The sequence below is a fragment of the Salmo trutta genome, chromosome 36, assembly GCF_901001165.1.
Source record: "Salmo trutta chromosome 36, fSalTru1.1, whole genome shotgun sequence".
NCBI lineage: Eukaryota > Metazoa > Chordata > Actinopteri > Salmoniformes > Salmonidae > Salmo > Salmo trutta.
Window position 1 is genome coordinate 35301575 of NC_042992.1, and position 13236 is coordinate 35314810.

Below are 13236 nucleotides of genomic sequence, written 5' to 3' on the forward strand. Positions count from 1 at the left end.
TAAACAGGGTTTGTCCTTGTCAGTCCCTGGATGGGAGACCAGATACTGCTGGAAGTGGTGTTGGAGGGCCAGTAGGAGGCACTTTTTCCTCTGGTCTAAACAAATATCCCAATACCCCAGGGCAGTGATTGGGGACACTGCCCTGTGTAGGGTGCTGTCTTTTGGATGGGACGTTAAACGGGTATCCTGGCTCTCTGAGGTCATTAAAGATCCCATTGCACTTATCGTAAGAGTAGGGGTGTTAACCCTGGTGTCCTGGCTAAATTCCCAATCCGACCCTCATACCATCAAGGTCACCTAATCATCCCCAGTTTACAATTGGCTCATTCATCCCCCTCCTCTCCCCTGAAACTATTCCCCAGGTCGTTGCTGTAAATGAGAATGTGTTCTCAGTCAATTTACCTGGTAAAATAAATAAATACAAATGTAGTAGCCTATTGTATGAATGAGTCACATTTACAGTAAAAGGTATGAGTAGTGCACTAACCATAAGTGCCCATGGGCGGTGCTCCTTTGCTACTGCTGTAATTCACTTTGCGCAAGCGCAGAGTTAATTTATAGCACCTCCTCGCGCATGCTCATTTCCAAATCCACAGGATATGTGTTAAATCACTCAGAAGACAACGCATCCACAACACCTCTGGACATCTACGCATTATATTCCCTTTCTTAAATTAGCCCCCCCTCAGCGTCGCAATACCGCCCCCAATTTCAGTGTCGGTACGGAGCCGCCAGGCCGGGACAGAGACGGAGAGAGAGCCCTCGGCCATGGAAGCGCTCGGACCCGGTAAGAGGATGATATGAGAAGCCCATATCGGGAGTGTGTGCGCCTATTCATTGCGCAACTGGGAACCGTGGTTGTAGTTAGGCCTCGGCGACAGAGGAAAAACAAACAAGCATATCAGGCCCAACGTGTGTAGCATATTAATACAACGGAGATACGGTTCTGTCCGTGACTTCTACAGCCTGATAAGCACATGTTATATAAGACAAATCGAGTGATTTGTTTTTGTTTCTCGGCTGCTGCTTTTATATCTGAAGACCGCAGCTTCAGACGATGGTTGGACGGCATTGTGTGTTTGTGGGGGGGATTTAACCAAGACCTACCTTCCGTGTCGTGTGTTTACGATGTCTGTTGTTATCTAGCCCATCGTTTCATCATCAAACACGCTATTTATTCAGCATGATGATACGTTTAAAATGATTCCAGTTGAAATAGTTATGCCCTCAAGCCAATATAGCATTAGAAAACGTTAAAATATGAAGCCTAGTAATAAGTAATTGTACAATCGACAGTAGATAAGGGAACTGGCGTCTCGTCGTAGTGTCCTCCTTTCTACCTATCGAACACAACGAGAGACGGTAGCTAACATTACAATACTGTCATAATGTCTTTGTTCACGCTGAAATAATTCAATATTATCGACTGTTCGGTGGCAATAATACATTTAAATGTGTTTTATATGCTCTCTAGCATTTCTGTCAGTACTCGGCGGTTTGCGCGCCACCGTCGCCTGCCCGTGCCTGGGAGGAAATCAACGTGCACTAGTGCATGCATGGAATGGAGCCTGCCTTGAGTAGAACGCGTACTACTACCATTTATCGATCGAACTTGCAAGCCATCGCCGTACTCCATGACCATAGTTGAGTTCAGGATATCACACACACTAGATGCCTTAAAATGCCGCATTGACAATTGATCTATGAATCTTTCACACCTGATGTACAACTAGCTTACATGCAGCTGGTGAGAATTCCTGTCTTTATTATATGGGATTACCTAGTTATCACCTCTTTGTCGCCTGATATAGAAACAATTGTCACCAGCAATGCAGCACTCGTGCCATCAGTTTACTGCCACATGCCTATCAATTCTTCTCATTTTCCTGTGCTTTAACCATTGCCATGCTAAGGTAAAATGTCACTTTAGGCAGTAGCAGTGTGTGGGTAAAATCACAGGGGAAGCCAAGCCAATATTAAAATAAAAGAAAGCCATATTACAACCTATGTTGTGATGATTGAGTTTTTGCTCTATAACCCATTCGTTCATACGTCACCGTAATATACAATAAGGCCGAGATAACAAAAATACAGGCACAGTGGAAGAATAAATTCAACTACACGTTTGTTTCATCACACAACCTCAGAGCAACATCTGTCCGGTGAAGTCCACAAAGAAAATATTGCATGTCACAAACAGCATGGTCAAGCAAATGAATGTTTTCGACAGTTTACTAAACACCTACTAATTTTAGAATCCGCCAGCCAGCACAAAGACGACAAGAGCACTGCCTCAGCTATTGCAGCACCATTTTAACTTACATTTAAACATCATCAAATCAACTAGGCTATTTATGCTCATTGAAAACATACTTAAAGATGCCGAAAACAATTGAATCCAGTCAATGTTCCTAAATATCATGTGGCTGTGCATAGTACTGATTCTGTGTGCATAGTACTGATTCTGTGTGCATAGTACTGATTCTGTGTGCATGCGCGCCCAATTAAAACCTTTTTTTTTTAACTTGGCCTACTTGTAGTCTTGTTGAACGCCAATGCCATCCTCCTCTCTTTCATGTTGGCAAAATGGTGTATGGCTCTGTCATACAGTAGATATTTAGTTTTTGTCATAAGGCTACCTAGCTAAGATGCTTGCTAGCCTAACTTCCTCACATGGGAAACAATGAACCAACTAAGTTGGTTAAAGGATCAAACCCTTTTTTTTTCAAATTTTCATATAAAATTACATACCCAAATCTAACTCCCTGTAGCTCAGGACCTGAAGCAAGGATATGCATATTCTTGATACCATTTGAAAGGTAACACTTTGACATTTGTGGAAATGTGAAATTAATGTAGGAGAATATAACACAAGATCTGGTAAAAGATGGTAATACAAAAAAGCATTGTTTTGTCTTTGAAATGCAAGAGAAAGGCCAAAATGTATTATTCCAGCACAGGTGCAATTTAGATTTTGCCCTCTAGCTGGCAGCAGTGTATGTGGAAAGTTTGACTGATCCAATGAACCATTGCATTTCTGTTCAAAATGTTGTATCAAGTCTGCCCAAATGTGCCTAATTGGTTTATTAATCCATTTTCAAGTTAATAACTGTGCACTCTCCTCAAACAATAGCATGGTATTCTTTCGCTGTAATAGCTACTGTAAATTAGACAGTGCAGTTAGATTAACAAGAATTTAAGCTTCCTGCCCATATCAGATATGTCTATGTCCTGGGAAATGTTCTTGTTACTTACAACCTCATGCTAATCGCATTAGCCTACGTTAGCTACCAATCCTGTAGAGGCTAGCTAGTTAAAGTGAGCCTACAAGGCTACATATTGAACTTCAATCGTCTCAGGCCAGTGGCACAATAAATGCATTTATGGTAAGAACAGAATCACTGTCATAATCATTGGCCTATACAGAGAATTAAGTCAAACCCACAAGTCCAAATCCCCATCTCATCCATGGCTTAGGAAAGGGTTGATTTAGCAACCTATCTACTACAGGAAACTACCCAAGCAGACCTGAAACAGATCTGACAATGACGTTTTGCTTTTGATTGGTGTGAAGCCAAATCTGCTGCGTTGAGAGGCGTTTTGCTGCACCAGGACACAACCCACACTTGAGCTCAGCTCAACGCTGATTGGCTAATTATTTTATGATTATTATTTTTTTTATTCAAGGGAGGCCAGATGCTTGCTGGCATCAATCGATCAAATGCTAAGGCGGCAACATGGGGCGGCAGGTTTCCTAGTGGTTAGATCGTTGGGCCAGTAACCGAAAGGTTGCTGGATCGAATTCCCGAGCTGACAACGTAAAAATCTGTCATTCTACCCCTGAGCACTCACTGTTCCTCGGAGGGCTGTCATTGTAAAAAATGTTTTTTGTTAACTGGCTTGCCTAGTTAAATAAAGGTTACAGCATGTCATACTCTTTTGGTCCAGGCAGCATCAGATACATCGGCTACACGTACTGAGACAGAGGGGTGCTGTTTCCCTTGCTCTGATGATTTCTCCTGTGAGATTCAGCCACTTGCGAATTGAAGGAAAATTATGAAAACAGAAGATAAATGTTTTTTTTTTTTTTTTTGGTCAAGTATTTGGGGAAGTCTGGCTTTTGGCGACCGTGAATACAGGCCACTGACTTTAGGTGGAATTGATGGACCCATTGGCTATGTCCATGCATAAGCTTGGGCATTTATCCATAGGGAAATATAATGGGCTAATTAGCATTTTATGGTAGGCTTCAATGGTTGTTTTAACCTCAGTTCTAGCCATGTAATATACCTCCCTATTATATAGAGCCTACTAGTTTAGTATGCAACCCAGTGGCGCTCTGTGCCGTTTTAAGATGAGGGAGGACACATTTTTTTTAATGAGCTTGACCTTATTTCTATGACACCATATTGGATGGCTGTAATTCATATTCCATTCACCCAGTTCAATGTTACAGCGATAGCTTGAAGCTACTACATGATACTCAAATTTTCCCTTTACCCATCATGACGTTTCTACAACCTAGCCTATGAATGAGAGTTTACAATGTAGGTGCACGCAGGTCGAGAGACAAATTTGACGTTGCTCAGGGACACAGTGACACATTCAATACTGCCTTTCACATGGGTGAACATTAGTCCAACAGTTGCAAATGAGAGTTTCTATTGGACAATTTCATATGTTTATCCCGTTTTGTTTGCTTCCATTTTAAGACATGTTTTTCAACAGAATCGGTAGAATCAATATACCCCTGATCATGCATAAACACAGTTCGCTTTCATAGCAGCCATGTTGTATTCCTTCTAGCATCTATGTGCTTTTCTCCTCTCACCTTTTCCCTTCGCTTATGGACTTCAATGCACAACACATCAGCTGTATGTGACCAGGCAAAAAAAAACTTTCTAAGGCCCAACCATATCATAACTGCTACACACAGTCTACATCATTGTCACCTTATTAGCTAAAGTAATGAAATAGTCAACATAGCTACTACTAACGTGTTAGTAAACGTGTTAGTAAACATTCGTGTATAGTCAGTAAGCAGTTTAGCACTTACACCGGCTGGCCCCAGTGGCAATAAACTAGTAAAACCAAAAGCTTACTTTGACTTGGAAGCGTTCCAGTGTTGTATTGGATAGTCATAACCAGATGGCTAACATTATCCCTCTGAGTAGGCTAAACTAGCTAGCTGCATTTGCTTGCTAAGTGAAACTGAAAGTGATGTTATGTAGTTCTAGCTAGCTGTAGCTTATGCTTTCAGTACTATATTAATTATCTGATCCTTTGATTGGGTGGACAACACATTTTATTTGCCACATACACATGGTTAGCAGATGTTAATGCGAGTGTAGCGAAATGCATGTCAGTTCATGCTGCAAGAGCTCTGATAGGTTTGAGGACGTCCTGCGGAAGTTGTCATAATTACTGTGTAAGTCTATGGAAGGGGTGAGAACCATGAACCTCTTAGGTTTTGTATTGAAGTCAGTGTACCCAGAGGAGGCCAGAAGCTAGTTGTGATCCAGCTACACCACGGTGCTACCTACGAGTTCTGTTGAGGCAACTGTAGACCTTCTTTTAAAATAGTGTATTTTAATCGTTTATTTGGTGACGTGAATATATTTAGTATAGTTTTATCTAAAAAGGATTTTTATTTTTTATGAAATTCTGTTAAGAGGATGGTCCTCCCCTTCTTCCACTAATGCAAATCCATGGCTTTTTGTTCACAGCTGGCATTCTGCTTACTGTTGTCTATGACAAATCATCAAAAAGACCAAGTGATGGTCTTTCAAGAAAACATTGCAACACAGTCCACCCAAATAACCTCCTTATCAGCTGTATCTCCTTGAGCAGCAGCAGCATCACATACAGTACATGAAAGCTTGTATAGGTAGAAAATGTAATTGTCTTCCCGGCGGAAATTAGTTTTACTGCCAAATGATCCATAAATAACGACCATCAACAAAGGAATGTGGAACATAAAATATGCATTTCACAAGGTTGCTGAAGCAGCAATAAGGACAGCAGATGAGTGTTTTCAGTGGACTAACCTTAGTTGACCCATAGTATGGGCCTAGGCAGTTTAATCTACAAGACACACAGGCCTAGCTGGCCACTAGCTATCGCCTGTGTCTTGTGGTTGTGAATGGCTGATGTGCCCCCAGCAGTCTCCAGGCCCCTCACCACTGGCCCCTCTATTTTCCACTGTGAAGTCCAGGTGATTTACAGGTGACTGCATGTCCCTCACAGTCAATGTCATTACTGACTCATCAGCACAGTGCATCCTGTCCGCAGGTTAAGCCCCATTCTCACGTCACACGCTACACAACCTAGAGGCCTAAGTAAACACACAATGACCTCCCCTCAATATCACCCATGGTGTATTTCCTGTCAAATACCCCCCCCCCCCCCCCATCTCTCACTTGCACTAGAGTAAAAAAGAAATTATGCTTTATGGTAGTAGGCCTATATGTTGGCCCGTGGCAGCTTTGCCTAGCCAGTAAATATAAACAATGACTGAAGAAGGTTTTGTATCTGTTACCTAGCCAGTAAATATAAACCATGACTGAAGAAGGTTTTGTATCTGTTACGACCATGAACCTAAGCCTAGAGCCTTTTCCTTGGTCTCCCAACCGCTAGGCACTATTGGCCAGACTTGTAGACTCTAAGGAATTTTACATACTACACCTTTATTTACTACATAAATCACCTTAAAATGTGAATGATGATTCAGTTAATAGACCAACAACCAGTGCTCCTCATTTTTAAGTCGGTTTTGCTCAGTCATTAATCGCATTTGATCAAATAACCAGTGGAAAAAGTCATTATTTCCCCACAAATGTAATTGTGGTGGTCTGCTTTATCTGATAGCGTTCTCCTTTGGTGCAGTGCAGCCACGCTAACCAATTGGCTTGGCTTTGAGGTTGGATTAAATCGCCTAATAATCACAGTGAGGCCGCATGCTCACATCGTGGCCATGTACAATGCATTCATTTGCATGGACAGTGGGCTTGATTGTCACATGCACTACATATATTACTGCTGCAGGCTTGAACCCAAAGTTGAGGTACCATTGAGACACCCTCATTAGGGGGGGTGGCAGGGAGGTACGTGGTGTAGGTTTGGGGAGGGGTCCAAGCATTCCACACACTGACAACCCCTCTCAACCGCTCTGAGGCAGCAGCTGAGGGGGCTATATATAGAGCCGGTGCTGTTTTTGGTGAAAGTGGGTGAGTCAGGGTGACCCAACCTGACTGTTACACCCGCTGGGATCCCTCTTTCTGAACCTCACCTAAAGCACACATGTATAAACACACGCACGCCATGCCGCCCCGGGGCTTTTGTTGCTCCCACGGCAGTAATTTACTGGGATATGGAGGATTAGGGAGGGGGGTGTTAAGGGGGGATGAGGGCATGCAGGGAGCGTGTTTTTCTAGGAAGCACAGAGAGGGTCCTGATTGCTCCCCCTTGGGCTTCACTTGCTAACTGGAGCATGGCGGTGCATCAGGTTCAGGACCCCCGCAGCCCCCTTGTCAGTTGACAAAAGCAGTAAGCATCCCATTCCCTCTTACACCCAGCCTTCAATCATGGGAAGCTCAACTCTTCCCTTTCCCTCTCTACATGAGCTGCGTCTTGAATGTGTAGGCCTAAGAATTCTTTTACTTTTTTTTTTATATGTACCGAGTAGTTCGTTTAAATTGGATAGTTCCCCCTATTTTATCCTCTATTATTTCAACACAAAGGCAAATTAAATGTAAGACACAATTATACAATACAGTGGTGCGTCACACTTTCAAACATCCACTCAAATAATTGTTGTATTTTCATTGGCTGGATGAATTGCTCAGGACACATGCCTGTGAGTCAGTATTGGGGCTTGGTACATTAGCCCTACACATTTAACATTGGGATATACACAATGTATGAGCACATCTTGTATCAGACAGGAGTGCCGAGGCAGTGTTTGTCGCGTGTGTAACTGTAATCCCGACGGTCTCTGCGGACCCCCATCTGGCCATGCCGCCGTCTGTCTCAGACACGCTGCTCTTTGTCTGGGGCGGGCCCTGTGCGTCAGTCTATGGTCTGGCTGTAGCGGGGTGGGGGGGCTGGGGCGGGCCGGCGCGTAATTGCGGATCATTGTTTTGTCCTCCTCCTGTTGACCTATCTGGGTTGGAGGCCAGAGTGATGGATCAATCATGGTGTGGTTGTGGGTGGGTAGTTGTGACCTGTTGGAGGGAGTTCACGCGGGAAGCCCTGGCAAGGAGGCGATTGAACAGATTTCAGAAGTTGATTGTGCAAATTGACTAACAATTCTACAATAAGGGCAAAAAAGAAACTGCAAACACATGCAGCAATTTTTGTTGGTCAGTTTGTATTCATTTCTGAGCGTCCTGTCGAAATAGCTTAGCTACCAACCAATAATTGCACCCACGGTGGTCAACATGCTGCTTAGCCTCATTGCCAAAACAAATTAATCTGAGACCAAAAAGCCTCTTAACTACTTACTTGTCCTTTCCTCTTAAAGTGTCATTTTAACAGGCTCTTATTCATTAGAGCACATCGTAGAAAACGATTTTGCACCACAAACAAAAACGAGCATTTCAGGTTCGGGTAGCCCCTCACTGTTTGTTTTCTTCCGTTTGGTACCTAGTGAATACGAACCATCTGAAATGAATGTATCAATTAACAAATGTGTGTGTTTCTGTGTTTGGACCCCCCTATAGGCCCGCCGGCCCCCACCTCCCTCTTCCAGCCCCCGCGGAGGCCTGGCATGGGCACCGTGGGGAAGCCCATCCGCCTGCTGGCAAACCACTTCCAGGTGCAGATTCCCAAGATTGATGTCTATCATTACGATATCGACATCAAGCCTGAGAAACGGCCTCGGAGGGTCAACCGGTAAATACAACTGGACATTGAGGGGGAAGGAGAGACATTTCTCTCTTGAGGGGAGCTAGAAGGTGGAAATCAATTTTCATTGGAAGGAAGAGAGAGCAAGGTCTTAAGTTGATCATTTGAGAGTTTGTGTGTTTTGGTGGAGGCTTTTAGGAGAGTTGAGGGAATGGAAGTGTGTACTTGTTAGCAAAACGAGTCAAACTCAAGTGCGAGTTGTACTTGTGAAATTAAAAATGGGTCTTTAACGGCAGGGTGGGTGGGAAGTTGTTTATTTGAAAAATGTAATGTATTGGGAGGGACAGTGAAGACCAGAATATAGTACTGTAAGCAGTACTGTAAGCAGTACAGTCTGTGTGAATGCGTTATCTGGCCAGCTCATGATTCTCCTGTCTCACAGGGAGGTGGTGGACACCATGGTTCGCCACTTCAAGATGCAGATCTTTGGTGATCGACAACCGGGCTACGACGGGAAGAGGAACATGTACACGGCCCATCCACTACCCATCGGGAGAGACAGGGTAAGCAATCGTCTTGACCACAATTGTACCTCTAGTTTTAGCGACGATGTAATGGGTTTTATCTCCATCCCAGCACCGCTGTCAGTTCTTGAAAGATTTTGGGGATTTTCCTGCCGCGTCCTGAACCACTGGATCGATTTGCCCAAAACGCGATGTGCATCTGTTTATTCTAGGCCTTGATGAGTTTCTTTAGATATACTATCAGGTCCACAATTATTAAAGAATGATTAAAAAAGACTGTATAAAATAAATATATTGTATGCTCCAAAAAAAATACATATATTTTCTACTAATACATTTACCCCATTGGAAACCGGTGGTTTGAATTGAAGAGGGTTCTCCAATTTCATAAAACATTTTTAGCAAAAGGCTCAGTGCCCTTATCCTTGCAAGGTTATAAATGATGTGGTTAACTATATGGATAAAAGGCAATATTGTGCTGCCCTTTTGTTGACCTGTCAAAGGCTTTCGATACTGTTGATCACTCACTGCTAATTCAGAGGGTTTCCTCAATTGGCTGCATGTAACTGGTTTAAAAATTACCTGACACATGGAACTAAATGTATATCTACTGACGGTGTTAGATCTGGTTTCCTGGATATTATGAAATGTGTCCCGCAGGGGGTGATTCTGGGTCCTGTACTTTTTACTGTTTACATTAACAATATTGAAAAATGTTCACCTGCGCCTTTATGCCGATAGTACTGTTGTGTATGCTATTGTCCCCAGGGTTGACCAGGCTTTATCTGAGATGAAGTCTGTCTTCATTGTATTACAGAAACTTTATTGACTTGAAATTAGTACTGAATGCAGGTAAAGCACCTAAAAAATGAATTAAAAGTCTGATTTAAGGATATGTACTGTCTTTTAAAAAAGCATATTGATGGGTTGGTTAAGAAGCTGCGAATAAAAATGGGCTTCTATCGAAATAGGTCCTGCCTCTCGCTAAATAGTAGAAAGCAGATTAATCGGTAGACGTTCCTATCGGTCCTGGACTATGACGACGACATCTACAGTATATTAACGCAGCTGCCACTTCATTAAGCCGTCAGATGCAGTTTATTATAGCGCACTGCGCTTTATTATGGGTGCTTGTTTCAGTACTCATCACTGCATTCTCTACCAGGAAGTTGGTTGGCTCTCTTTTATGTCACGTAGGTTGGTACATTATGTTTTAATTTATAAAGCCCTTTTTACAAAAAGTCCCACTGTACCTAACGTCATTACTAAAATTTGGACATACGAGATACCACACTCGGTCTCAGGGATGGCTAACTCTGGAAATTTCTTTGGCTTCTAAGGAGTTTTCTTGCACTTTAAAACATTGTTCCAAAAAAATAATCTTCAAACTGTTCTTAAGTTTGATGTTCTTGTGCCTCTAGGGTATTCAGAAAGCTGAGGACCATATTATTGATGAATGCATTTATTTTTATTTATTTTTTATGACCGTGTTTTTCTTTCTGCTATTTATATTTTGATGTGTGTATTTTCTCTAACGTGTGTAATTCAGGGCTCATCTGTAAGACACCTTGGTCTCAGTATGACACCCTGATAAAGTAAAGGTTAAATAAAAATACAAATGAAAAAGGTGAGGTATTGAAAACAGGGGTGCCAATAGTTTTGACCCCTATCTTTTTGAGAGAGAAAAAGTACTTAAATAAATTTGTTTATCTGAGCAATTGTATTACTATAAAATAAAACTTTTCAAAACAAAACTGTGAATAAAAAAAGCACAGTATTTGTATTTATTTGAGTCTTTTTGCTCCTCTTTATCAAGGGTGCCAATAATTTTGGACCTGACGGTATAGCTCAGAGCACATCACAAATGTTTTTATTTGTGGCTTTCCTTGCCTTGTAACCATTCCCTAACACCCTGCCCTCTTTCTCTCTCCTCTAGGTGGATCTGGAGGTGACTCTACCGGGGGAGGGGAAGGACCAGACCTTCAAGGTGTCGCTGCAGTGGGTGTCAGTGGTGAGCCTGCAGATGCTCCTGGAGGCCCTGTCAGGCCACAATGAGGTCCCCGAGGACTCTGTTCAGGCCTTGGATGTCATCACCCGCCACCTGCCTTCCATGAGGTAAATGTTCCCACTATGTGGCTAACCTGCGATGTCGAAATTGGCTATTATGGGAACATTTATGGACACATTTGCTTGTTGGTTTAGGGTTAGACATATGAGGTACGTGGCTTCTATAACTTGGCCCCATGACACATCTCTCTTCCTGTGGCAAAATACCAGTTGTTCATGGGTTCATTGCATTGTTATAGCTTGGTATCCTATATCAAATAGTCTTGCCCGTATAAACAGTGAGTAACTTTATGGCCAGTTTCCACACAGTTCCAAATAATTAACTCTGTTCCTATGACCTAATTTATAAGAACATCAAGGAGACACTTTTAGAGGTGTAGAATAGTGTAACGGTATTTTTCCCAGAGGGAATTTCTGTTGTCATTCTGAGGGGTGAAGAGTGATCTCATCCAGAATAATCTTGTCTGTCATTTTTTTGCTACATTGTGATCCCTCTAACTGAACCAGTTCTCTAACTGACTCTCCATGTGGATGTTTCCAGGTACACTCCAGTGGGGCGCTCCTTCTTCTCCCCTCCGGAGGGCTACTACCACCCACTGGGCGGAGGGAGGGAGGTGTGGTTCGGCTTCCATCAGTCGGTCCGTCCTGCCATGTGGAACATGATGCTCAACATCGATGGTAAGAGCCCTTTGTGTGTCTTTAGGTTAGCCTTAATTATCTGTAGTCAATACAATGACCTAATAATGTAAAAATCCCAGGCTATGTGGGTGTTTTGTGTTGGAGTAATATAACGTGGATGGATGGATGTTTGTTTTGGTCGTGAACCTTACATCTGTCTCGCTTTGTCCCCCCCCCCCCCCCCAGTCTCCGCCACCGCTTTCTACCGTGCCCAGCCCGTGATCGAGTTCATGTGCGAGGTGCTGGACATCCAGAACATCAACGAGCAGACCAAGCCACTCACCGACTCCCAACGCGTCAAGTTCACCAAGGAGATCCGAGGTGGGTGGGGACCTGCAGGTCAGACCAATGTTTTTACCATGTTTCTACACACCAAGGCTGCATCTGAAATGGCACCCTATAGACGTGTTAGCTGACAGCGTCACGAAACCAATGCGCACGCTTCAATGGGGCAGAAGTCTGTGTTGGGATTCTGGATGGCCAGATGGCTAGAAACAATGACAAGAAGCTGCAATGAGGGGAATTGTAGGTGGCTTGTTTCCTCTAGTTTTATTTTGTTCTTGATACCATGTCTTGTTTGATACCAAGTCTATGCTAATATGGCAAAACGTCGCTAGCCAGGAAACCAACAACTGTAACGATTGTATTTGAGACAACAAGTGCTCATTGTGCAAATGTATTTATGTTTTCAATGAATATTGGAGACAAAATATAGTTGACATGTTGTCAACAATCTAAGCCAACCCCTTCTGTTTTGCCCCATAGTTGCGCATGTGTCGGTTTTGTTGCTAAACAACCAACCATTCTCTTCACTATATAATGCACTACTTTTGAGCCCTGGTCAAAAGTAGTACACTACATAGGAAATAGGGTGACATTTCGGAGCCTTATTAGACGGCATCCACCCACCCAGACAACTGAACTGTACTACACTGTAGTGTACCTCAGGGTCTCGTGTCAAGTCCATTCCAATGCATGAAGTGAATTGAGAAACCAGTTTCATTTTTTACATTTTACATTTTAGTCATTTAGCAGACGCTCTTATCCAGAGCGACTTACAGTAGTGAATTCATACATTTCATACAATTGCATACATTTTTTTTTCTGTGCGGGCCCCCCGTGG

At 42.9% G+C, this 13236-nt stretch overlaps 1 protein-coding gene across 9 annotated transcripts in view; it reads left to right on the forward strand.

Moving 5' to 3' along the window:
* Positions 1 to 585: 585 nt before the first annotated feature.
* Positions 586 to 13236, forward strand: part of ago4 (argonaute RISC component 4) — a 37168-nt gene continuing 24517 nt past the window's right edge. For 5 of the 9 annotated variants that reach the window (XR_003872125.1, XR_003872126.1, XM_029735675.1 and 2 more), the window contains exons 1-6: positions 586 to 787; positions 8709 to 8892; positions 9287 to 9407; positions 11305 to 11483; positions 11977 to 12113; positions 12300 to 12452. Coding sequence is in view for 7 of the 9 variants with exons in the window: in XM_029735675.1 (XP_029591535.1) it covers positions 769 to 787; positions 8709 to 8892; positions 9287 to 9407; positions 11305 to 11483; positions 11977 to 12113; positions 12300 to 12452 (793 nt within the window). In the remaining 2 variants the exon portion in view is untranslated. The remainder of the gene's footprint in view (positions 788 to 8708; positions 8893 to 9286; positions 9408 to 11304; positions 11484 to 11976; positions 12114 to 12299; positions 12453 to 13236) is intronic. The other 4 variants (XM_029735678.1, XM_029735680.1, XM_029735676.1 and 1 more) reach the window with 3 other exon arrangements.